The following is a 25295-nucleotide window of genomic DNA, read 5'->3' on the forward strand; positions in this document are numbered from 1 at the left end:
GTTACACTTCGTCGGGTATCCACATCATTACAGGAGATGAAACCTGGTGCTACCAACACGAGCCGGAAACCAAGCGACAGTCAATAGCATCGTGGTTATCGTCTTACCCGTCTACCAGAAAAGTCGGCTGGCAAAATCTGACGTAAGACCATGATGTTTGCCTTTTTTATCTGAACGAGGTGGGGAAGACTATGAACACCACGTCACTGAGCCGCTTGGTCTCTGGATCATATTAGCAGAACCAGGTCTCATCTCCTGTAATGATGCGGATATCCAACCAAGTGCAACCACGGTGCTTAGAGCGATTCCACAAGACAGTTTCCAACAGCATTACAACCTATGTCATAAGTGAGCTTTGGGAATTGGTAATTACTTTGAAGGGCAGTAAAGGTATTTTGTTTGTAACTCTTGATTCCTTTATTTTCTGAGACCATTCTCCGAACTTTTCGCACTCATATTGTATATCCGAGTAATTTGACTTACTGTATTTTTCATAAATAAAAGTAATCTGTGTTTTTCTTCTGCAGTATAGTTATTTGTGCAGGTTGTGTTCAACATTAGATATAATTCATAACTTGCTTGTCATAATAAATTTTATAGTAGGCGTAAGAGAGGGCGTGATTGTCCTAATCTTGTCACGTTTACAAGTAAAATGAAGATAAATTCTTCCAATCTGTGTATTATGTTTAGCTGAAATTGTTACGGTCGTTCCAGAGTTATGCTTACATGTGTAACCACTCTCTCCCGTCCACGCACGTTTATATACCGCGCGTCTCTCCTAAGAGTCGCCAGGCGTATTGCCTCTCGTGTTTCGGAAGATATTTGTAATTTGTTTTTGCCATATGTAGCTGGAATGAGCTCAAACAAATACTGCCGATCACGTCTACCACTCGACGTCCACTGTCAACGGAAAGCGTCGCTTTGTTTTTCGCTATAAACAAAATGATTTTTCACGTATTATTGCTTTCTTAGTCTTAAGCTTACTTAAAGAGAATTTTACACGAGACGCATTATTTACAAACCATTTTCCGTGGATATTCTGCAAATTGGATACATATGTTAGAAATATTTTTAGGCTAAAAACAGTATTTTGTTTATGAAGTTGGTTTTCAGTTTACTTACGGTGTTTCTGCCTCTTGTTTACATACTCTCGAAACCACTGCTTCTTCCATCTTTGTTAGCAGAGGTTGATCTCGAAAGAAACTTCGCTACATATATAAACTTGGCAGTTTTGCCTTTTTGCACTTTTTATTACCCTGCATTTGCGTTATTTATACTTTCCGAAATAGAACTGAAGTATATGGGTGCTCTCACATATTAATACGGTCAGTAAAACAGGAAGAACAACCAGTATTGTAGCAGCTACTGGCGTACCGCTCTGCCCCGTGCTGTCCAGTTGCTGATAGGTTTTACTATCCCTGTTAATACACATCCGTACCTCGAGTGTCGCACTAAAAAAATTTTGAATAATTCTATTGATCGAGCACGAAAAATTACGATTCAAAAATAATTGTCTGTAACGAGAAACGAAGAGGCGCTTTCTGCTAACAGTGGCCATCAGTTGAAAATGTGATAAGCAACATTTGTCTGAGTCGAGTCCATCTACATATTACAAAAACGACATTGCAAATTTCTGACGAAACGTCAGAAAAAATGTACCTGACGACTCTTAGGAGAGACATCTTATACACGATATTCGGAAATTCCCGTAACAAACTTTAGTACTTATAGAGGGGGAGTGAGAACATAATACTTTGAATAGGAACATATGTACGGAAACGCACCGTTTCCGTTTTACGACTTTTCATTTCAGATACGTAACGCGTTCACGTCTGCTGAGGGGAAGAGAAAAGCCTCACACTGTCCTGTCTTGGTATGCAATAGGGTAGAAAGGATGGGCGTACTCCTATGGACTACTTCTTGTGGGGTCGTATCCAAACTGTAATTTACGAGACTCCTGCAGAGACAGAGGAAGATCTGCTGGCACGAGTTCTGGCCACTACACTAGAACTTGAAGAGACGCCAGGTGGGATGGAGAGTGTGTACTTGAACATAATTCACCGGTGGAGTGTCTGCAACAACGTTCGTAGTCGCTGCATTGAGCCGCTGTTGTAATGCATTAGTACTGTTCCGTACATGCAGTATGCTGTGTTCTTCTTTGTCTTGGAATAACGTAAACATGTAATTTTTATGTGTTACGACAAATAAATGTGCTCACATGATAAATGGATGTTTCATTGTATTTCCTTTCGAATTGTTACCTAATAATTGCCAAGCAGAAGTTGACGACTTAAGCATCTGTTCTGAAACAGTTGTAGAAAGGAGAGGGTACGTTTCCGGACATGTGTTCCTATTCAAAATATTACGTACTCACTCGCCTCTACAAGTCCTAGAAGTCTGTAATGAGAATTTTCGAAGACCCTGTATGGACACACACACATACAGAAGTTTCTAACATGTACACCTTACCTGAGAGTCCAGTCCGATATATACTTTTGTCATTTACTAACAAGTCCAGTTTAACCGAGAGGTCTTTCAGTGCGACTGTGAAGTTCATACATCCTGAAACAGAAATCAGATTCGTTTGCTTAGTTTCTGCATCCGAGCATATATATACTAGAAATGCACTACGTGACCTAGAAATGAGTTGATCAGAAATCTTTCTTGTATTAAGTGTGACAAAGTTTTTGCATGAAGTAATGAAAAATCCAAGATGGAATAATGCAATATTATGAAAAGCATGGATTAGTACTCACGATATAGCGGAGATGCAGTGTCGCAGATAGGCCCAAGAAAAATACTGTCAAAAAAGTAAAAGATTTCGGTCAAAAACGCCTTCGTCGGGGTTAGATAACACACACACACACACACACACACACACACACACGAACACAACTCTCACACTCATGCCACAGTCTCTGGTTGCCGAGGCCTCGCAGGCAGAGGTGGTCTTCTGCGTGTGAGTTGCGTTTGCGTGAGCAGATATGTAGGGTGGTCCATTGATCGTGACTGGGCCAAATATGTCAGGAAATAAGCGTCAAACGAAAAAACTACAAAGAACAAATCTTGTGTAGCTTGAAGGGGGAAACCAAATGCTATGGTTGGCCCTCTACATGGCGCTGCCATATGTCACATGGATATCAACTGCGTTTTTTAAATAGGAACCCCTATTTTTATTACATATTCGTATAGTACGTAAAGAAATATGAATGATTTAGTTGGACCACTTTTTTAGCTTTGTGATAGATGGTACTATAATAGTCAGAAACATATGGCTCACAATTTTAGACGAACAGTTGGTAGCAGGTAGGTTTTTTAAATTAAAATACGGCAAGTAGGTAAACATTTTATTTCGGTTGTTCCAATGCGATACTTGTACCTTTGTGAACTTATCATTTCTGAGAACGCATGCTGTTACAGCGTGATTACCTGTAAATACGACATTAAGGCAATAAAAGCTCAAAATGATGTCCGTCAAGCTCAATGCCTTTGGCAATACGTGCAACGACATTCCTCTGAACAGCGAGTAGTTCGCCTTCCGTAATGATCGCACATGCATTGACAATGCGCTAACACATGTTGTCAGGCGTTGTCGGTGGATCACGATGGCGAATATCCTTCAACTTTCCCCACAGAAAGAAATACAGGGACGTCAGATCCGGTGAACGTGCGGGCCATGGTATGGTGCTTCGACGACCAATCCACCTGTCATGAAATATGCTATTCAATACCGCTTCCACCGCACGCGAGCTATGTGCCGGACATCCATCATGTTGGAAGTACATCGCCATTCTGTCTTGCAGTGAAACATCTTGTAGTAACATCGGTAGAACATTACGTAGGAAATCAGCATAAATTGCACCATTTAGATTGCCATCGATAAAATGGGGGCCAATTATCCTTCCTCCCATAATGCCGCACCATACATTAACCCACCAAGGTCGCTGATGTTCCACTTGTCAAAGCCATCGTGGATTTTTCCGTTGCCCAATAGTGCAATTATGCCGGTTTACGTAACCGCTGTTGGTGAATTACGCTTCGTCGCTAAATAGAACGCGTGCAAGAAATCTGTCATCGTCACGTAATTTCTCTTGTGCCCAGTGGCAGAACTGTACACGACGTTCAAAGTCGTCGCCGTGCAATTCCTGGTGCATTGAAATATGGTACGGGTGCAATCAATGTTGACGTAGCATTCTCAACACCGACGTTTTTGAGATTCCTGATTCTCGCGCAATTTGTCTGCTACTGATATGCGGATTAGCCGCGACAGCAGCTAGAACACCTACTTGGGCATCATCATTTGTTGCAGGTCGTTGTTGACGTTTCACATGTGGCTTAACACTTCCTGTTTCCTTAAATAACTAACTATCCGGCGAACAGTCCGAACACTTGGATGATGTCGTCCAGGATACCGAGCAGCATACATAACACACGGCCTTTGGGCATTTTGATCACAATAGCCATACATCAACACGATATCGACCTTTTCCGCAATTGGTAAACGGTCCATTTTAACACGGGTAATGTATCACGAAGCAAATACCGTCTGCACTGGCGGTATGTTATGTGACACCACATACTAATACGTTTGTGACTGTTACAGCGCCAGCTATCACAAAACGAAAAAAGTGGTCGAACTAAAACATTCATATTTCTATACGTACTACACGAATATGTAATAAAAATGGGAATTCCTATTTAAAAAAACGCAGTTGATATCCGTTTGAGGTATGGCAGCGCCATCTAGCGGGCCAACCATAGCGCCATCTGGTTTCCCCCTTCAAGCTAGACAAGTTTCGTTCTTTGTAGTTTTCTCGTTTGATGCTTATTTCGTGAGATATTTGGCCCGGTCACTATCAATGGACCATCCTGTATATATATGAGTGTGTGTGTGTGTTTAACTCGGATGATGGCCTTTTTGGCCGAAAGCTAAGTTGTCCGTCAGTCTTTTTGTTGGGTCTATCTGCGACTCAGCATTTCCACTACATCGTGGGTAGTAATCTACCGTTCTCATAATACTGCAAAGTTCCCGTATCTTTACTCTGCAGGTGGTGTGAAGCCTGACGCTTCACATAGCCTAAGGACTGTAGTGTGGGCTGAGAGGGCGACCAACCTTTCTCGCTGAAGTTGATGTAGCGGAGGTCTATGCTGGCGCAGCAGCCGCAGGTCTCGGCGGCGCAGGAGCACGGCTGCCGCTCCAGGATCCTCAGCGCCGGCCGCGGCAGCAGCATGGGCCGCACATGCCCGACAGCTGCTGCTGCAAGCCAACACGCAGCGCGTCACAACACCAGTCCGGCGTTACTCTGTTACTGCTAGCAGGTGACAGCACAGCCATCCCACAAACATGTTACGTAGCGAGCTGGACCCATCAACCACCTCCAGCACGACATATTTAATATACACTACTGACCATTAAAATTGCTACACCAAGAAGAAATGCAGACGATAAACGGGTATTCATTGGACAAATATACTAGAACTGACTTGTGATTACATTTGCACGCAATTTGGGTGCATAAATCCTGAGAAATCAGTACCCACAACAACCACGTCTGGCCGTAATAACGGCCTTTATACGCCTGGGCATTGAGTCAAACAGAGCTTGGATGGCGTGTACAGGTACAGCTGCCCATGCAGCTTCAACACGGTACCACAATTCATCGAGAATAGTGACTGGCGTATTCTGACGAGGCAGTTGCTCGCCCACCATTGACCAGACGTTTTCAGTTGGTGAGAGATCTGGAGAATATGCTGGCCAGGGCAGCACTCGAACATTTTCTGTATCCAGAAAAGCCCGTACAGGACTTGCAACATGCGGTTGTGCATTATCCTGCTGAAATGTTGGGTTTCGCAGGGATCGAATGAAGGGTAGAGCCACGGGTCGTAACACATCTGAAATGTAACATCCACTGTTCAAAGTGCCGTCAGTGCGAACAAGAGGTGACTGAGACGTGTAACCAATGGCACCCCATACCATTACGCCGGGTGTTACGCCAGTATGGCGATGACGAATACACGCTTCCAATGTGCGTTCACCGCGATGTCGCCAAACACGGAAGCGACCATCGTGATGCTGTAAACAGAATCTGGATTCATCCGAAAAAATGACGTTTTGCCATTCGTGCACCCAGGTTCGTCGTTGAGTACACCATCGGAGGCGCTCCTGTCTGTGATGCAGCGTCAAGGGTAACCACAACCATGCTCTCCTAGCTGAACAGTCCGTGCAGATGGTTGTTATCTTGCAAACGTCCCTATCTGTTGACTCAGGGATCGAGACGTGGCTGCACAATCCGTTACAGCCATGCGCATAAGATGCCTGTCAACTCGACTGATAGTGATACAAGGCCGTTGGGATCCAGCACGGCGTTCCGTATTACCCTCCTGAACCCACCGATTCGAATATTCTGCTAACATTGGATCTCGACCAACGCGAGCACAAATATCGCGATACGATGAACCGCAATGGCGATAGGCTACAGTCCGACCTTTATCGAAGTCGGAAACGTGATAGTACGCATTTCTCCTCCTTACACGAGGCATCACAAAAACGTTTCCCCAGGCAACGCCGGTCAACTGCTGTTTGGATATGAGAAATCGGTTGGAAACTTTCCTCATGTCAGCACGTTGTAGGTGTCGCCACCGGCGCCAACCTTGTGTGAATGCTCTGAAAAGCTAATCATTTGCATATCACAGCATCTTGTTCCTGTCGGTTAAATTTCGCGTCTGTAGCACGTCATCTTCGTGGTGTAGCAGTATTAATGGCCAGTAGTTTAAATATACTGACAGAAAAAAAAATTCTCAACGCCAAGAAGAAGCTGTGCGACATAAACGAAAGTTGTAGACGTGTTTCGACATCTGAAACAGGATGTCTGTTCAAATTTCGCAGCAGTCGCGTAACAGTGACGACAGTAGCCCCACTAAGAGGATGCAAATCAGCTTTGCTTTAAATGTACGCTGTAAGGGTCGTGAGCGTTAGTTTCGAGGGTGCTTTGAGAAGTTCTCGGAAAGGAATAGAAAAAAAAGTGCTTACATCAATCAAACTTTTTTATTTTTCAATCTACTCTCCTTGTAAATTAATGCACCTGGTCCAATGATGTTCCAGTGCCTTGATCCCATCTCGAAAATGAGTTTCCTCCAGGCCTGCAAAATAGTTGTCAACTCCGGCTGTCAATTCTTCGTTTGAAGTGCATCTTCGTACACCAAGAAAAATTTTCATTTTTGGGAAGAGATGGAAGTCTGACGAAGCCATATCAGGTGAATAAGGCGGGCGTGGCAACAATTCATACCTTAGTTCGTGTAATTTTGCCATGGCGCGCATTGTCTTGATGGAAGATGACTTTCTTCTTTGCTAAATCTGGCCTTTTTTCGCGTATCTTTTGTTGGAATTTGTCCAGGAGGTTAGTATAGTATTCTCCAGTAATTGTTTGCCCAGTGGGGAGATAATCTACAAACAGGATCCCCTTCGCATCCCAGAACGCTGATGCCATGACCTTTCCCGCCGAAGGAATTGTCTTTGCCTTCTTTGATAGCGGAGAATCAGCATGTTTCCATTGATCTAACTGTTGTTTTGTCTCTGGGGTATAACAGTGCACCCAAGTTTCATCTGTGGTCATAAACCGGCGCAAAAAATCTTGTTCGTTTCTCCTAAAACGGGCCAAAAATCATTCCGATATGTCCATTCTCATGCGTTTTTGATCCAGCGTCAAGAGTCGCGGCACCCATCTTGCAGATAATGTTTTCATTTTTAATTCTTCAGTTACAAAGAGATGACATCTGGCAACTGTGAGCAATTTCACGCACTTTCAATCAGCGATCCTCCATGACCATGTTGTGCACTTTTGCAATGATTTCTGGAGTAGTGACACATCTTGGCCGACCACTGCGCGTATCATCATCTAAGCTCTCCCGACCAAATTTAAATCCATTTGTCCACTTGGGAACAGATGAATATAAAGGAGAAGAGTCCCCCAGTGTATTCTGGAAATCGGCATGTACGTCCTTTGCTTTCATATCTGTCTTTATGAAGTATTTAATCACTGCTCGAATCTAGATTTTTTCCATCTTCGCAAATCACTACACGGGAACAACAACAGAGCCACATCACAGCATCAGCTATCTTCCAAGAGCACTGATGTGCCACGTGTTCACAGGCAGCAGTCCAATGAATCACCTCTCGTGGTGATTACGACAGCTTTTCAAACTACCCTCGTACCTCTGAGATTGAGCGTGGTGAGTTGATGTTAATAAAGAATGCCTTTAAGGCGGCAAATACACCGTTATGAACGCCTTACTGAGTTTGAGCAATGTCGTTTAGTAGGGCTAAGAGACGCTCGATGTTTCTTCTGCGATACTGGAGAAAGACTTGGCAGGAATGTAGCTCCTGTATGTGATTGCTGCAGCGTTGGCCACGAGAATGTACAGGCGCGAGAAGATCGGGCACCAAGCGGCCACGTGGCACAACCAAGAGGGAAGGCCATCGTGTTTGTCGCATGGCTCTGGTACTACAGCAGCAATCCGAGCAGCAGCTGGCACCACAGTGACACGACGAACTGTTGCAAATCGGTTACTTTAAGAACGGCTCCGAGCCAGACGCTATGTAGCGTGCTTTCCACTGGCCCCAAGTCACCGCCATTTGCGATTTCAGTGGTGTCAAGCGAGAGCTCGTTGGAGGGTAGGGCGGTCTGTTGTATGTTCTGGTGATAGCCGATTCTGTGTCGGTGCCACTGACGGCCGCGTTTTGGTTAGAAGGAGGCTAGTTGAGATCCTGCAACCAATCTGTTTGCGTGCTAGACACTCTGCACCTACCGGTGGCCATTGTGACCGAGCGGCTCTAGGCGCTTCAGTCTGGAACCGCGAGACCGCTACGGTCGTAGGTTCGAATCCTGCCTCTAGCATGGATGTGTGTGATGTCCTTAGGTTAGTTAGGTTTAAGTAGTTCTAATTTCTAGGGGACTGATGACCTCAGATGTTAAGTCCCATAGTGCTCAGAGTCATTTGAACCATTTTGAACTCTGCACCTACACCTGCAACTGTGGTCTGGGGTGCGATTTCGTACGACGGTAGGAGCTCTCTCGTGCTAATCCTACACACCCTGACTGCAAATTTGTACGTCAGCCTGCTGATTCGACGTGTTGAGCTGCAGAGGGTGTCCTCCAAACTTTCGCCCACATACTGGTTTTAGCACAACATGGTCTGCAGAAATTCGACATGTTGCCTTGGCCTGCTCGATCACCAGATCTGTCTCCAATCGAGCACATATGGGACATCATCGGAGGACAACTCCAGCGTCGTCCACAACCAGCATCGACTGTCCCGTATCGACCGAGCAAGTGCAACAGGCATTGAACTCCGTCCCAAAAACTGACATCCGGCACCTGTGCAACACAGTGTATGCATGTCTGCGTGCTTGCGTTCACCATTCTGGCGGTCACACTGGTTATTAATGAACCAGCATGTCCAATTTGTAATGACTCATCTCGCGCTTACATTAAACTGTGATTTTGAAACTTCAATCGCTTGAATATGTCATCTAGGCAAATGTATTCCAGAAAAAAATGAAATGTACATACCGTTCGCACATTACTGTAATGAGTGATTACCACTGTACAGTAGTGCAGTACGAAGAAAGACTATAAGCATAATAGCAGATACAAACCTTTCTGGGCAGATCACAAACTCAACTGAATGACATCTAAACAAACCTGTAGTGGGCTTGGGACATTAGGTGATCGGTGAATTATGTACGTAATACCCTAGTCAGTGGCGCCGAAAATTTAGGAGGTTTCATCGTGTCATTTCCTTAGATGAGTTGCAATGCTAAACTTAACCTCCTGATCGTCGACACAAGTTCTCAACGTATGTAAAGGGAATTCAGTTTACACCGTGTATAGGACGTTAGGTGCAAATGATATTCTGAGATGAAGAGACTGGCACGGGAGAGGAAGTCGTGCCGAGCCACATCAAACTTGTCAAAAATTTACGACCTAAATCAAAATCCTTTAACGTAGGACATATATTTAAAATGAGTAGTCCAGTGGCAATCTTCTAAAAAACGTAATTCACTTGGGTTCTTCAGTAGCAAATGACGCGAACTTCAGTGACTAATTTTGTGAATTGTCCTCGGCTAAATTATATTCTCAACGTTACTGTAAGCATTTTTGGTTTATGGTTTAGTTAACATTTAGCATTTTATTAATTACTTTGTAAATAGCTCTTTGAAAATGTAAGTATGTCTCACTAAATTTGTGGAATTAGTTCTGTTAAGAACTGTGTAGACGAAGAAAAATGGGGTTGTAATAATTGCAGTCAAAAACAACTGAAAATTAGACAGTGCCAGAAAAACGTGCTGATGTTACGAAATAACTTCTTGAATGGATACCGAATCTATACGGGACAGGTGAACTTCGAACAGACTGTTGTTGCAGAGTTGTGAATAGTTATGACTGCACAGTGATAGTCAGTTTTTTTATTTGTGGCTATTTCTGGTCATATTCCGACGGAACAGTCAGCATTCAAGAGGAACGAATAGGCTGGTGAGAAACATAACCAACGATATAAGATGACGAAAAATTTTCGTTAAAAGTTACCTCAAAGCTACAATTTAAAATTTTGTTTCAGCTGTATTGCAGTGACCTTCCTCAGGGTGTATATGTTGGTTGGGTTGAAGAGACATCCCGGATTCAAAAAGCCACCGCCATCTTTTTTTCCCCCTTTTGGCGCCGCGGGATCGATTAGTCTTCGGATTGATTTGAAGCGACACGTCGCAGCTCCCTCTCCAGTGCCAGCCTCTTAATTTCAGAATAGCACTTACAATCAACAGTCTCAGTTATTTGTTCGATATATTTCAATCTCTTACCAGTTTTTGCTCTCCACAGCTCCCTCAAATACCGTGCAAATTAACCTTCAAGCCCTATCACACCTCCTTCTAGTCACTGTCTTCCACTTAATCCTTTCTTAACTGTTCTGCCGAGAAGCTCCTCATTTCTTATCAGGTCACCTAATTTTGACTATCCTTTTGCAATAACACAGCTCAAACGCTTCGATTCTCTTCGTTTCCTTTTTTCCCAAAGTCCATAATTCGCTTTTATGCAACGCTATGTTTCTAAAGCACAGTCATAGAAATTTAAGGTCTATGTCTGATACAGTGTGATCTACTTTTTATCGAGAGAAGCTCTCATTATCTTTGCTAATCTACAACTCTTATCATCTTTACTTCGTGCGACATGTGCTCTTTTGCTTCCAAGACTGCAGAATTGCTTTACTTCGTGATCCACAGTTTTGACATTACATTTTTCACTAATCCCGTTTCTGCTACTCCAGATTACTTCCATCTTTCTTTGGTTTACGCTCCATTCACTTTCATGCACATTAATTTGTTCATTCCATTCAACAGGTTCTGTAAATGTTCCTCACTTTCACTGAGGATAGTGGCTTGTTAATAAATCGTATCGTTGATATCCCTTCATTATGAATTTTAATCCCAAATCTGAGCCTTTCTTTTGTGTCCATCACTGCTTCTGCGATGTACAAAGAAGCTGTCCAACTTCTATAATGGCCCTTTTCAGAGACAGCTGTTCTTCTTGAACTGAACTACATACTGTGGTATTCACTCTCGCAGTATCTACACTCTTAGAAAACTTCCAACGCACATAATCGCTCCTCTTCAATTCAGTATCTCATTTCTTTGGGCACTAATCCTCCGAGTCTTTTAATTTTGAGCCTAAGATTCATAAATATTTCGTTATACTCTTATGTTGGCTACTGGATACGCCTTTCAATCCAATATACGACATAAGAATGTCCGTCTCACCACGATGTAATCCCCCTTGCATCTTCCCACACCACAGACTTATTTCCAAGTGTATCTCCATCTCTTATGGTTTTTGAACAGTGTATTCGCTACTACTAGCTGAAATTTATTGCAGAAAATTTGACGTTCTCCTCTTTCATTCCTATTACCGATCTCATATTCTCCCACAACGCTGTCTTCTATTAATTCCTCTATTACAACATTCAAATCACAAATCAGTTGTTAATTGTTGTTTATGCTGGTTTTCACTCGATTCCGATGAGAACAGTCCTATCACTGAGCTGTTCGCAGTAACTCACTCTCTGCGCTACCTTCCTATAGATACTGAATCCTATTCGCATTACAACTTTTGCTTCTGCTCCTGATGTTAACCTATATTCATATAACCAGAAATCTTCTTTCTCTTTCACTTGACCAACTCCTACTATTTATAGATTGGGCCTTTGCATCCCTGCCGCATGAGACTTCTGATACATCATGCTTCGACTAGCAGAATATTACGTTTTCATCGATTATTTAATTTTTTACCGATGACCGCCTCCCCATGGCCATCCCCACCCGGAGATTCGAATGGAGGCCTAATGCAGAACCTTTTGCCAACGACATTTCTGCTGGCCGCATAGCTCGTGGATGCTCATTATATGTATTTAATGCAATGGTTGCATCATCATGCGGTTGATCATCGCTTATTCTTCCGGTTTTAGAGGCGCGAGAATGCTACTTCTTCCAGCTTTAGAAGCGAGAGATTGCTGTGAACTATCTCTGCCCCACTGCCTACCATGACAAGGCTTCTGGCAGAACCTGGGTGACTCCTTATACCAGAAGTGTTCGGCCACAGTTGCTGATTTTTTATTCAAAATTCAGTCAGTGGCTGTTGCCGAACTGGGGATCCAATACATTTTAATTAGCAGTCAAATATGCTACTTCTGCACCTGAATTTACATCAGCTGTAAAGTATCACTGTCCGAAAGTGAGTGAAGACAGGGGACTGTATAAGGTAAGCTATTCGCTGAGTGCCAAGTTCACCGACAAAGTGTGGACTACTGATAATCGACGACTGGTGCCCCGGGAGGGTGTTTCGCTGGTGGTCAGCCCGCTACCCAGCGACCGCTCGCGGCCCGTCGGACCGATATCGCTGCAAGCTGGTGTGGAGGGAGCGCGTGTTCATCGTCTCTGTTAATTGTTACTCAGCTACTTTAGAATTGCTAACGCTCCTCTTATGTTCATCTTGACGCAAAATTTCTGAAACTGCCAAGAAAAACTAGAACCCGGACTAAAATCTCGAGCAGACTGTAAACAGCAAATGTGAGGCGATCGTCTTGGAAAGGGCGAAAGGCCAGCTACCCAGATGCATAATACACGTGTATTAGAACCACAGACCTAGGTTTCGACAATTATCTTCTTCAGAAGGAAGTTTTAAGATATAGAAATTACACAATGTTTACAATAGGTTCACGTAAAACAGAAATAGCAAATCCAGTTAAAATACTATAAGCCAAGACTAGACACTTGCTTGTTACATATTGTGTTTAAAAGATGCGTTAGAGTAACGCCGTTTGGCTCGAGTCAAGTAAAAATTCACCAATAAAAACCAGTAAAATAACAAGTCATGGTAACCATATAACTTTAGTATGAAGTTCACGGATGAAACTTGTTAGATTTCTTGGAGGAACTTGAGAGTTACAAACATTCAGCTAACAGAGATGGATTTTTCTTAAACGAACAGCAGCAGCTTAGAAATTAGAATTTAGTCGACGGCTCTCACTCGCGGCTCCACAACGGCTGTTTACCAGCTGCGCGTACTGTGTCGAGGATGTCGGTTTCCTCAAACACACTTCCTAAACTCACTTGCCCGGCACTAGATGTTTATAGGCCAGTTGTCATATCGCAAGAAAGTAATCCAATACTCACACCTATTTTAAGACGTCAAATTTTCATTTTACCTCGTTAGAGCTTTAATTATGCGTGTGTAACCACGTGCAACTTTTAATTGTCAACTGATTTTCCGTCAGTCACTCAGCATGCTTATTTGCACATTTCCTACATGCAAGACGTAATGCGCTCTTTACGTAAGTTGCCTTAAAAGCCTAGTACGTTAGTCAGCTGACAAACACGTTGTGTCCGTGAATTTCACGATGATGTTATGTGGTATCCATGACTTATTATTTTATTGTTTTTTAGGTGAATTTTTACTTGACTAGATCCAAACGGCTTTATTCTAACGTATCTTTTAAACACAATATGTAACAAGTAAGTGAGTACTCTTGGCTTACAGTATTTTATCCGCATTTGTTATTTCTGTTCTACATGCACCTTTTGTAACCAATGTATAATTTGTATGTCTTACAATTTCCTTCTCAAGAAGATAATTTTATCATGGTAGAAACCTAGGTCATCGGTTCTAATAAACCTGCGTTACGTAACTGGTTAGCTTGTTTTTCATCTTTTCCAAGAGTGAAATCCTGATTTATCGAAATCCAATGTCAGGTGAATTCCAGTTGGACCAATATGAATATTTGAACTACAAAGAAAAGGAACAAAACGAATAAGAAGGACTGTTAAAATATAATTGAAAGAAAACAGCCCTCGGTCACTATTTTTAACGAATTAACCGGGTTTCGACACTGCTAGGAGTGTCTTCCTCAGAATTTAAATCGAAGAATGGTCTATAACATGGTCACAGAATTATGACTAAAAACGTATGATACAGAGTATAAGTACAGAAACATCGTGAAAGATTGATTCTGTAGTTATACTCTGTATCATATGTTTTTAGTCATATTTCTGTGACCATGTAATAGACCATTCTTCGATTTAAATTCTGAGGAAGACACTCCTAGCAGTGTCGAAACCCGGTTAATTCGTTAAAAATAGTGACCGAGGGCTGTTTTCTTTCAATTATAACTATTCACGACCTCTGAACGTGCAGCCGTGTTCAAACTTTTGGGCTGTTAAAAGATTGCAACATCTGGAAATACGGGATAATTTAATATAAAATAATACACTTATTTCCTACCAAACTTTCGAGACAACATAAAGGGTTATCGAGCCCCAAGCATTTGCTTCAGAAATCTAAATCGTAAAATAGCCCTCAGCAATACGAAAGACTGTGGATTTCTTATTAAACCTTTCGAACACCTTCTGAAGTACATAGAAGTAATAAAACTTCAAAAAATGACGAAGCCACTTGGTCTGAACTTTTTAATTTGCTTATTCGAGGCATGTTGCCATGGGATGGCAGGTCCGCAACTGTCCATTACTGAGGAAACTGAATAATTTTTTATTTCGTCCGTCTCAGGTGCACTGACATAAAATTCAGCTGCAGTTGTTACCGATTTCGGGCTGAAACGTCCATTTTCAAACCCCCACATCTTGCTATTAACCGTGATTATTGATACAATATGTTCCAAAAGGCACAGCAAAGTGTACAGTGGGCAACAAGTACCCCCAGTGATCGTAGCCCATGTGGGGGTACTTGTTGCCCACTGTACACTTTGCTGTGCCTTTTGGAACATATTGTATCAATAATCACGGTTAATAGCAAGATGTGGGGGTTTGAAAATGGACGTTTCAGTCCGAAATCGGTAACCACTGCAGCTGAATTTTATGTCGGTGTGGCCGAGCGGTTCTAGGCGCTTCAGTCTGGAACCGCGCGACCGCTACGGGCGCAGGTTCGAATCCTGCTTCGGGCATGGATGTGTGTGATGTCCTAAGGTTATTTAGGTTTAAGTAGTTCTAAGTTCTAGGGGACTGATGACCTCAGATGTCAAGTCCCATAGTGCTCAGAGCCATTTGAACTATTATGTCAGTGCACCTGAGACGGACGAAATAAAAAAATTATCCCAATTTCCCTGAATTTTTAAAATTGGCCGATCCATAAATCACTGAATGTATACGAATAATCTTCAACGAAATTTGCAGGACAGAAAAGGTTACAGAGAAATGGAAAGTCACTGTAATACACTCAGTGCACAAGACGAGTAATTGGTAACAAGTGGATGATGACAGATATAGATGTGTAGCTCTTGACTATTATGTCTTCCTTTGCACGCTGTGTGGTTCTGTAGTGGATACATCAGGAGCGAGGGACAGATGCCGTTCATCAACAGAGAATTCAGATACTAACTTATTCTCCGTCTAATATCAAATAATAAAAAACAATAGCTTTGTTGCAGATCAGTTGCTAACAGTAGATTTGAATATAGAAATATATGCAGCTACAAAAGATTTGTATCTCTGTCACTCTTCAATACAATGTCTATTCGGAAGATATCAAGGCCTGGCCACTAGGAAAGTCTGTAGATGTTATTCAACTGGAAAACACACTCCATGAGAGTTCGAACTTAAGTACACACGCCGATGAAGCTTCGGGTAGGGGATGCTCGCATCTCATTGGCAGCATTGTAATCGTCCGTGACAGCGCGCTCTTGCCGCAGTGGCGGTTGTAGGAAACACGGCGTCGTAATTGGCGGCGACCGGACAGCAGCCGATACCGCATTCACCAGCTACTTATAAAACATTATCAATAACATTACTTAATAGGGTGTAATACAGCACTTGACAGTCAACTAGGTGAATGCCAGTGTTAGTTCAGTAATGGAAGATCCTACTTCGAACAGATTTTCAACCTGGAATCAATAAATCGTCACAGATTAATGAACTTCACAGACACAGTTATAACACTTACTGATTTTATAAATAAGCTTTCCACACTGTTGTCAGAGAAACAGTGGGTACAGTCATCCGTGAATTTGGAGTTAAATCTCAACTGGTAAACTTCACCCGTGAAGCCCTTACACACAGTCTCAAAGTAAAATTTATGGGTGAAGTATCTCAGTCTTTCAAAATACATGCAGGTGTCAGATAAGGCGATGGCTTATCTCCACTTCGTTTCAGTATCATACTGGAAAAAAAATTGAGAATTTGTAAAAAATGCAAAAAATATGCTGGGAAGAAAAATAAAGGTGTTGCAATAAATTGCCTACATTTTTCCTATATTTTCTGAAAACTTGTCAAGTGCAGCCACAACAAGCCACTGTAGTGAAAGAGAAAAGCAAGATGACAGACTAAAGAATCTCTGCAAATAAAACAAAATTTATGACAAATACAAAAAGTGCTCCAAAACTGTGAGAGTAGATGTTAGTCCAATACAAAACGTAAGAAATTCAAATATTTTATGGAAACAATCCAGGCAAACTGTTTGGAAAAATCTGGTGAGTAGGAAAGGATACGTAATACGGATAGAGCTTACACAACAAAGGCTGCTTATTTGAAAACCTTGGAATAAAACTAAAGAAAAAAGCAGGGAAACGGGAATGCTTATACGCCAGCGAATGCAGAATACTGATTTGTAAGCTAGAAAAATTAGAAGTAATGGATATAAGTAATAGATGGAAAACGTTAGACCCTATAAAACTCAGAATTTTTTAAATTCAGAGGTAGTAATGTAATGTATTAGTACATAGAAAATATACCGGAAACAAAAAGGAAGAGGAGGTTGCTACTCTTTGGATATATTTACAGAATGGATGATAATCGGCTAGTCAAAATGATCCTGAAATACATTTGGGAGAAAGTCAACAAACATCACCAAGTAAATTCGAAGACAGACAACATAAGAGGAGACGTAATGGCAAGAAACATTGTAAGTAGGCTGTATAGTTTTTTTTTTATTGGTAACGCCACGTAGCGCTCTGTATGAAAATCACTGGCTGTGCTGTGTGCAGTCTGTGGCTGGTTTGCATTGTTCCTCGCTATTGTAGTGTTGGGCAGTTGGCTGTTAACAGCGCGTAGCGTTGCGCAGTTCGAGGTGAGCCGCCAGCAGTGGTGGATGTGAGGAGAGAAATGGCGGAATTTTGAGAGCGGATGATCTGGACGTGTGTCCATCAGAGACTGTAAATTTGTAAGACTGGATGTCATGAACTGCTATATATATTATGACTTTTGAATACTATTAAGGTAAATACATTGTTTGTTCTCTATCAAAATCTTTCATTTGCTGACTATGCCTATCAGTAGTTAGTGCCTTCAGTAGTTAGAATCTTTTATTCAGCTGGCAGTAGCGGCGCTCGCTGTATTGCATTAGTTTGAGTAACGAAGATTTTTGTGACGTAAGTGATTCATGAAAGGTATAGGTTATTGTTTGTCAGGGCCATTCTTTTGTAGGGATTTTTCAAAGTCAGACTGCGTTGCGCCAAAAATATTGTGAGTCAGTTTAGTGTTGATCAGAATAAGTAAAGAGATAAATGTCTGAGTATGTTCAGTTCTGCTCAGCTGTTTGAAAATCAAATAATAAAAGAGGTTTATCTGCATAGTAATTCATTAAGTTTTCTAAGGGGACATTTCAACATGTTTAAGTTCATAGCTTTAAAAATGAAATGTTTCCTAAGGAACAAAGAAAGAAGAGGCACAAATTGACCTGAAGTAAGGAAAGGGAAACACCGTTTAACAGGGACTTTTGAAACAAAAGGAAAGATAAAGCAGGGAAACAGGAACTCGGCCTCTAGAAAGTCCTAAAGAAGAAATAAGAAAAATAGAAAAGAGTTTCAGATACGTTTCAATAAAACGTGAAAGACTTCGCGACATTTTACTGAGATACAAAATCTTGAAGTATTATCAGTCCGATGAGAACAATAGTTTTAAAGAAGTTACGGAATGTTCCATGCATCGATTACATGCTATGAATGACAGAAAATATTTATGTAGTCATTTAAACCACAAAAATTACCTGAACCTCTCAGTTCGTTGTCAATGGTACCTTCATCAGCGACGACCACACTGAAGAAAACGAATATCAGTACTCCAATCTGTACCTGAAAGCAGAAACGAACATCGATAGGTATATATATATATATATATTATATATATATATATATATATATATATATATATATATAATGAGCTAATATATCTCTTTGTCCTTAGTAAGAAATATAGAAAAAGTAATCGAGGGCATAAAAGTAATGAACAAGTCACCCAGATGACCTACACAAAATCGTACTATTTAGAACTGCACACCTCGTCAAAAATTAAGGAACAAATGTCAAATTCTGGAGCACATGATTCACATAGAATTGCATGAACATTATTAATAGTCAGTCAATCGATGGTAGCGAAAAGCTGAATTTATAAATGTCAACTCCATTGACTGCTAAAAACGTGTCTCTGTGAGGTTTTATGAGATATTTCTCTCACAGATCTTAGGCGAATAAGCCACTTAGCCGGTACAACATTTCAAACATAATGGACTACAACTAAATAGATAAAACACAGCAATTTTCTACTTCCGTAACTCAATAAACTAAGCAGTTTTCAAGTAGGTGGTGGCGATATTCTTTTGAGGAGAGATATATATGGGATATTATTTGATAGAAACGTATCCCCTATCATGCGAATTCCATTTGCAATACCCATACAGTAGAACCTATAAATATAAGGGATCAAACCCTGGTTTGCAAGTGTAAATTGGAAGTCTCTGCATTAGCAAATTTGTTTTGTGCTTGTTTTCCTCTTTGTTGAAGGGGCGATAAAAAAGTTTCAGTTTGAAGGCCGTACACAATAAACATTCCAATCAGGCAAAATCGCCGTGAGCTTTGAGGCAATCGTCCCACCAACGCAGCCGGCCGGGGTGGCCGAGCGGTTCTAGTCACTACAGTCTGGAACCGCGCGACCGCTACAGTCGCAGTTTCGATCCTGCCTCGGGCATGGATGTTTGTGATGTCCTTAGGTTAGTTAGGTTTACGTAGTTCTAAGTTCTATGGGACTGATGACCTCAGATGTTAAGTCCCATAGTGCTCAGAGCCATTTGAACCCACCAGCGCACCAGCCTGGAGAAAGCCGTTTGGTACGGCACTGCGTTCCACTGTTTGAAGAAATCCGTAACTGCATTCTGCACATCCTCGACCGACATGAACTGTTGACTCTTCAAGACCTTTCTTAAGGGACCGAAGGTTTGATAATCGCACGACAAGAGATCAGGACTGCAGGGTGGATGCTCGAGCGCCTGCCACTTGAACTGGCGTAATTTCTGCACCACGACATTTGCGATTAGGGGAAGGTGCGTTATCATGAAGCAGCAGCAACCTCGCCACAATATTCCCGGACGTTTCGCCGTAATTGTCCCATACACATTCTTCATTCTTCGACCAATGGCGCCGTGATTAGAACACTGGATTCGCTTTGGGGAGGACGACGGTTCAAACCCCCATCGCTCCATACTGACTAGGTTTTCTGTGGTTTCCCTAAATCGCTTCAGGCAAATGCCGGAACGATTCCTTTGAGAGCGGACGGCCGACGTCCTCCCCATTTCTTCACTAACCCGATGGGACCGATGACCCCCCTGTTTGATTCCCCCCCCCCCCCCCCAAATCAACCAACCAACCAACCAACCATTCTCCGATGGATGTCTGCCAGTGTTTGTCCTTCGGCAGCCATGTAAAGAATAACAGCACGAGCCTCCTCTCTGGACGCATCTGGTCATAAAGTCGCCATAGTTCACGTTTCCGCATTTCTTGCACACACTTCTAAAAGACATGAATGCCACACTAATCCCTTGTCTACATGACGATGCTTGTATACCAGCATCGGAGTAGCGCTGCGTTGCATGCACCCTGTAGCAACACCCTCAACGGATACTTTGTGATCGCTCCTTGTAGTTTCGTTTTTTAATCAGCATTCTGCGAACTTTATTTGTAGTGACTCCCTCTATGACCGAGGATTTTTCGAACAAACGGTCGCAAAGAATTTGAAATTATCTAATCAATAAATTAATGAAGTTTTAAAAAATAGAGTCACGTCTGCCAAATGACGGTCGTTGACCTTGTAAGTAGGCTGTTTAGGTTTTTATATTGGTAACGCCACGTAGCGCTCTGTATGAAAATCACTGGCTGTGCTGTGTGCAGTCTGTGGCTGGTTTGCATTGTTCCTCGCTATTGTAGTGTTGGGCTGTTGGCTGTTAACAGCACGTAGCGTTGCGCAGTTGGAGGTGAGCCGCAAGCAGTGGTGGATGTGGGGAGAGAGATGGCGGAGTTTTGGAATTTGTAAGACTGGATGTCATGAACTGCTATGTATTTTATGATTTTTCAACACTGTTAAGGTAAATACATGTCTGTTCTCTATTAAAATCTTTCATCTGCTAACTATGCCTATCAGTAGTTAGTGCCTTCCGTAGTTTGAATCTTTTACTTAGCTGGCAGTAGTGGCGCTCGCTGTATTGTAGTAGTTCGAGTAACGAAGATTTTTGTGAGGTAAGTGATTTGTGAAAGGTATAGGTTAATGTTAGTCAGGGTCATTCTTTTGTAGGGATTTTTGAAAGTCAGATTGCGTTGCGCTAAAAATATTGTGTGTCAGTTTAAGCACAGTATTGTATAATTGTTCAAAGGGGACGTTTCATATGTTGACCCTTAGCCGAGGATACCTCACTGGAATCTTCTGATTTTTTTCTTGTAGTTTGTGTAAATAGTGTAGATTTTGTTTATTGCTAGCGCGTAATTGTAGAGAGAATCTCCTTTGTAGTTGCAGTCTTTCATTGTTGTACAGTAAAACAGGTGTGGCATGCATGTAGATTTGCACCAAGTATTTTGCAGCTGCGCTTGCAATTAACTAGATATCATTTTCAGTGCTATGTTAATGTGTTTCCTTATTTTGCTCTTCAAATTGTGCTTTTCTGTGTTGTCGTGTGAAATATTGTGACAATAATGGCGTGTGAAAAACGTAACACTAGGCTCCAAAGTAAACTGAGAAATAATAGTGACGACGAGCGTAGCTTATCAGCGCCGCCGAGTAATGAATTAACTAATGTTCAAAGTAGTAATTTGGTAATTGTGCATAGGGAAATGGAGCGGGCTGCAAATAATGCTGTAGGCAGTGAAACAATTAGTGAACAGGGAAGCATTATCGATCGATCGGTCGGCAAGAGCTCGCCTCAGGAATCCGAAATGACAGGACACAATCTTGCAAATACTGTAGATTCAGGTTTTGCGTCCTCACCGTTTTCTCAAATAAGTCAAGACACATTTTCTGCTTGTCAAAATGTGAATGTTGCCGGTGCAAATTCTCTGCCGAAAAGCATAGAGGAACAGATTCCAGGCACTAATACATTATTATTGCAATTAATGCAACAAATGGAACAAAATCAGAGGCAAACACAGCAAAAGCTTCAAAAGTTAGACACAATGGAACAAAATCTTCAAAAGTTAGACACAATGGAACAAAATCTTCGGAAGTTAGACACCACACTTGAACAAACACGTGAAGATTTAACTACTGAGTTACATAAAATTGAATCGAAATGTCAAAAAGTCTGTAATGACGTAAAAACACAAATTTGTGAGCATTTTCAACCTATTTTTTCGCGGCATGAAAATGCATTTCAGGATCACGAAGCAGCCATAAAAGAACTGCAAACCATTGTTCATGAAAATCATGAGACCTTGTGGGCTAAAATTGACTCAGTTGCATCTACCGATTCGGTTAACTAACTTGCAAAAACTCAGGAAAACTTAAAGGACACAGTAGATTCGATTTCAACACAAATGGACACTCTGAAACTTGGTTCAGAAAAACACACTGAGGAAATGTGTTCACTATTGGATAAAGTAGCCGAACTTTCAGATCAGTTCACTAACTTATCTACAAAGGTAGATGATGATCTGAATGACAGAAGACCTGTAGCCTTCACGGACACTGAAGAGTATGAACAAATAAGAAAATTCAAACAAAATCAAAATCAAATCAATACACAGTACAAAAGAGAAATCCGGGAAGTACAAGATCAGTTGACGCAGGTAATACAAGAACTACATATTTCAGAGGTCACTCGGGCTCCAGTACGGGAAGAGGGACATAGAAATACGGAACAACCACAAAATAATAACACAGGACACTTCGGAAATTATGAAAGAAATTGGCAAGGCGCATTGGATTTTGAGATGGAACCGCCAAAACGAAGTAACAATGAGCAATGTGCGACTCGCCGACACGATGATTTCGACTATAAGCTGTTCATTACTACACGTAAATTCAAAACATTTAAGAATTCTGACAACGACATTCATCCACAAGCATGGCTTCATCAATTCTCTCATTGTTTTCCTCCCAACTGGTCATTGGAGCACAGGTTAGAATTTATGTGTGGCTACTTAGAGAATGAACCAGCTGTAAGAATGCGATCGGTCATTCACGATTGTCACAGTGAAGGAGAATTTTATCATGCCTTCCTCTCAGCGTATTGGTCTCAAGCTACACAAGACCGAGTAAAACATAGCATCATAACGATGAAACGTTTCGAACAATCTGAAGTTTCTAGTCTTATGAAATATTTTGAAGACATGTTGCATAAGAACCAGTATCTTTCAAACCCATACAGCCCCTCAGAACTCATCCGCATTTGCTTAATCAAACTGTCTGAACATTTACGACATATTATTTTAGCAAGACGTTACAAAGACGACATTGTAGCTTTTCAGGGACTCTTACAAGAATTAGAAATTGACACTGACAATCGCGGAACGCGAAAACAGGAACACAACAATTACAGGTCAGATCCGTCGCAATTCTGCGACGAAAGAAATAATAACTGGACACGGCAAGGCTATTTTCACAACACAAATGGTCACCAAAACAGACACCACCCGTATGACAACCGTTGGCAGAGTAGTAATAATTACACGGAAAGATCACCTCTCCGCAGTAATGACTATCTCAGAGACAATCAGAGAAACAGACAATATGGGAACCAAAATAATTATTATCAAGGGAGACAGGATAACTTTAGATGCAACGGTCCAGCGCGCAGTTACGATTCAGGGAGAAATTCTTCACCTCGTGACCGACAAGAAAGAAACTATGGAATCTACCGACATGACGACAGACGATATGATCGTAACGACAGACCTGAATTGCATCAGAACTGGAGGGATTCAAACAGAGCAGGGCCCTCTCGACAAGGTGAATTTGTAGAAGTTAGGTCTCCAAATCCCAATAACGACGCGCGCCAACAAAGAGACAATTGGCAATGACTCATACCGCTGGCAGCCACGAAACGTATGTATGAAACTGACGACGCAGCTGCCGTAGCTAGTAATTACGTAAAAATGGAAGACATTAGGGACATCTTACTCCAGGAACACGGCGTAAAACATAACAACATTGCATATCCTGTGATTCACATTACAGTAAATGACGTAAAATTTATGGCAGTACTTGACTCTGGCAGTCCCATTTCAGTAATTAGTGAAACAGCCTTTAGCAAATGTAACAAATCGAACGATTGCCCCACACTTCCGTTACGTAAGATTAAATTAGAAGGTGCAATCTTTGGAAAAAGTGTAGACGTACGCCAACAAACCAACTTAGAATTCTTTTGTCAAAGCCACAGCTTCTCTACGAACTTTCTTATTGTTCCATTATTGTCGACGGAAATTATACTGAGAGTAGACTTTTTGAATGAATACAAAGCAATCTTAAACTTTCACAATGGTGAAATAAGTTTAGAGAGAGAAGGTAAGTTAATAGCTTTGAAATTTGAAGATTGGCTCTCAAACCATGACGAGGAAATTAATCGGCTTTACCTTCTGTTAGACAACAGTTCGGAATTTTCTACGGAACTAGACACTAACAGTCACTCTGCAAGTACTGACAGGGATGATATCGACGGCATATTTGAAACTAATGAGTTAATTCAGAATAAAATTCAAACAATTGACAATTGTAATGACAGTGATAGGCAGGACTTTTTTGAGATTTTACAAGCACATTCCACAGTTTTTATTCACAAAACAGGAACAATCAAGGGATTTCAACACCAATTTCGTGTTCGTGAGCATACTAAATTTTGTGTTAGACCATACGTAATTCCAGCACATTATAGGGACTTTGTTAGAACAGAAATACAATCTATGCGTGACGAGGGCATTATTGAGGCTGCAGTTAGCTCATACAACAATCCATTACATGTTGTTGAGAAGAAAAATGGATCGATCAGGCTTGTCTTAGATTCGAGACAAATCAATACTATCATTATTCCTGAAACAGACAGGCCGCAAACGTTGGAAGAACTTCTTCAAAATTTTAATGGTGTAAAAGTGTTGTCTTCCATTGATCTCAGATCCAGCTTCTATTAGATCGAACTTCATCCAGAATGTAGAAAATACACAGCTTTCCTTTGTTTCGGCGTTTGTTATTAGTTTCGGAAACTTCCTTTTGGTTTGAACATTTCTTCGGCAGCATTCATTCGCGGGCTAAATTGCATATTACCTGAGTTCTTAAAACGTCACATCACCTTATATGTGGACGATATTCTAATAGCAGAAGCTTCATGGGAACAACATAATCGCATCCTCAACAGTTTTATTTTTGCAGAATCTGGAATTACAGTTAACTTGGAAAAGTCTGAATTCGGTAGGTCAAAGGTGAGGTTTTTGGGACATATTATTTCTTCTGAAGGCATTCAGCCGGATCCTGAAAAGTTAGAAGCAATCAGAGCCAT

The 25295-nt window shown here is 41.6% G+C and overlaps 1 protein-coding gene across 1 annotated transcript in view; it reads right to left on the bottom strand.

The window, feature by feature from the left end:
• Positions 1–25295, bottom strand: part of LOC124799130 — an 86528-nt gene that overhangs the window by 10772 nt on the left and 50461 nt on the right. Inside the window, exons 2-3 of the mRNA XM_047262666.1 lie at positions 5114–5257; positions 2470–2562 (exon numbers count right to left, since the gene is read on the bottom strand). Of these exons, the coding sequence (XP_047118622.1) occupies positions 2470–2562; positions 5114–5257 (237 nt within the window). The remainder of the gene's footprint in view (positions 1–2469; positions 2563–5113; positions 5258–25295) is intronic.

This window comes from Schistocerca piceifrons, chromosome 5 (genome assembly GCF_021461385.2).
Source record: "Schistocerca piceifrons isolate TAMUIC-IGC-003096 chromosome 5, iqSchPice1.1, whole genome shotgun sequence".
NCBI lineage: Eukaryota > Metazoa > Arthropoda > Insecta > Orthoptera > Acrididae > Schistocerca > Schistocerca piceifrons.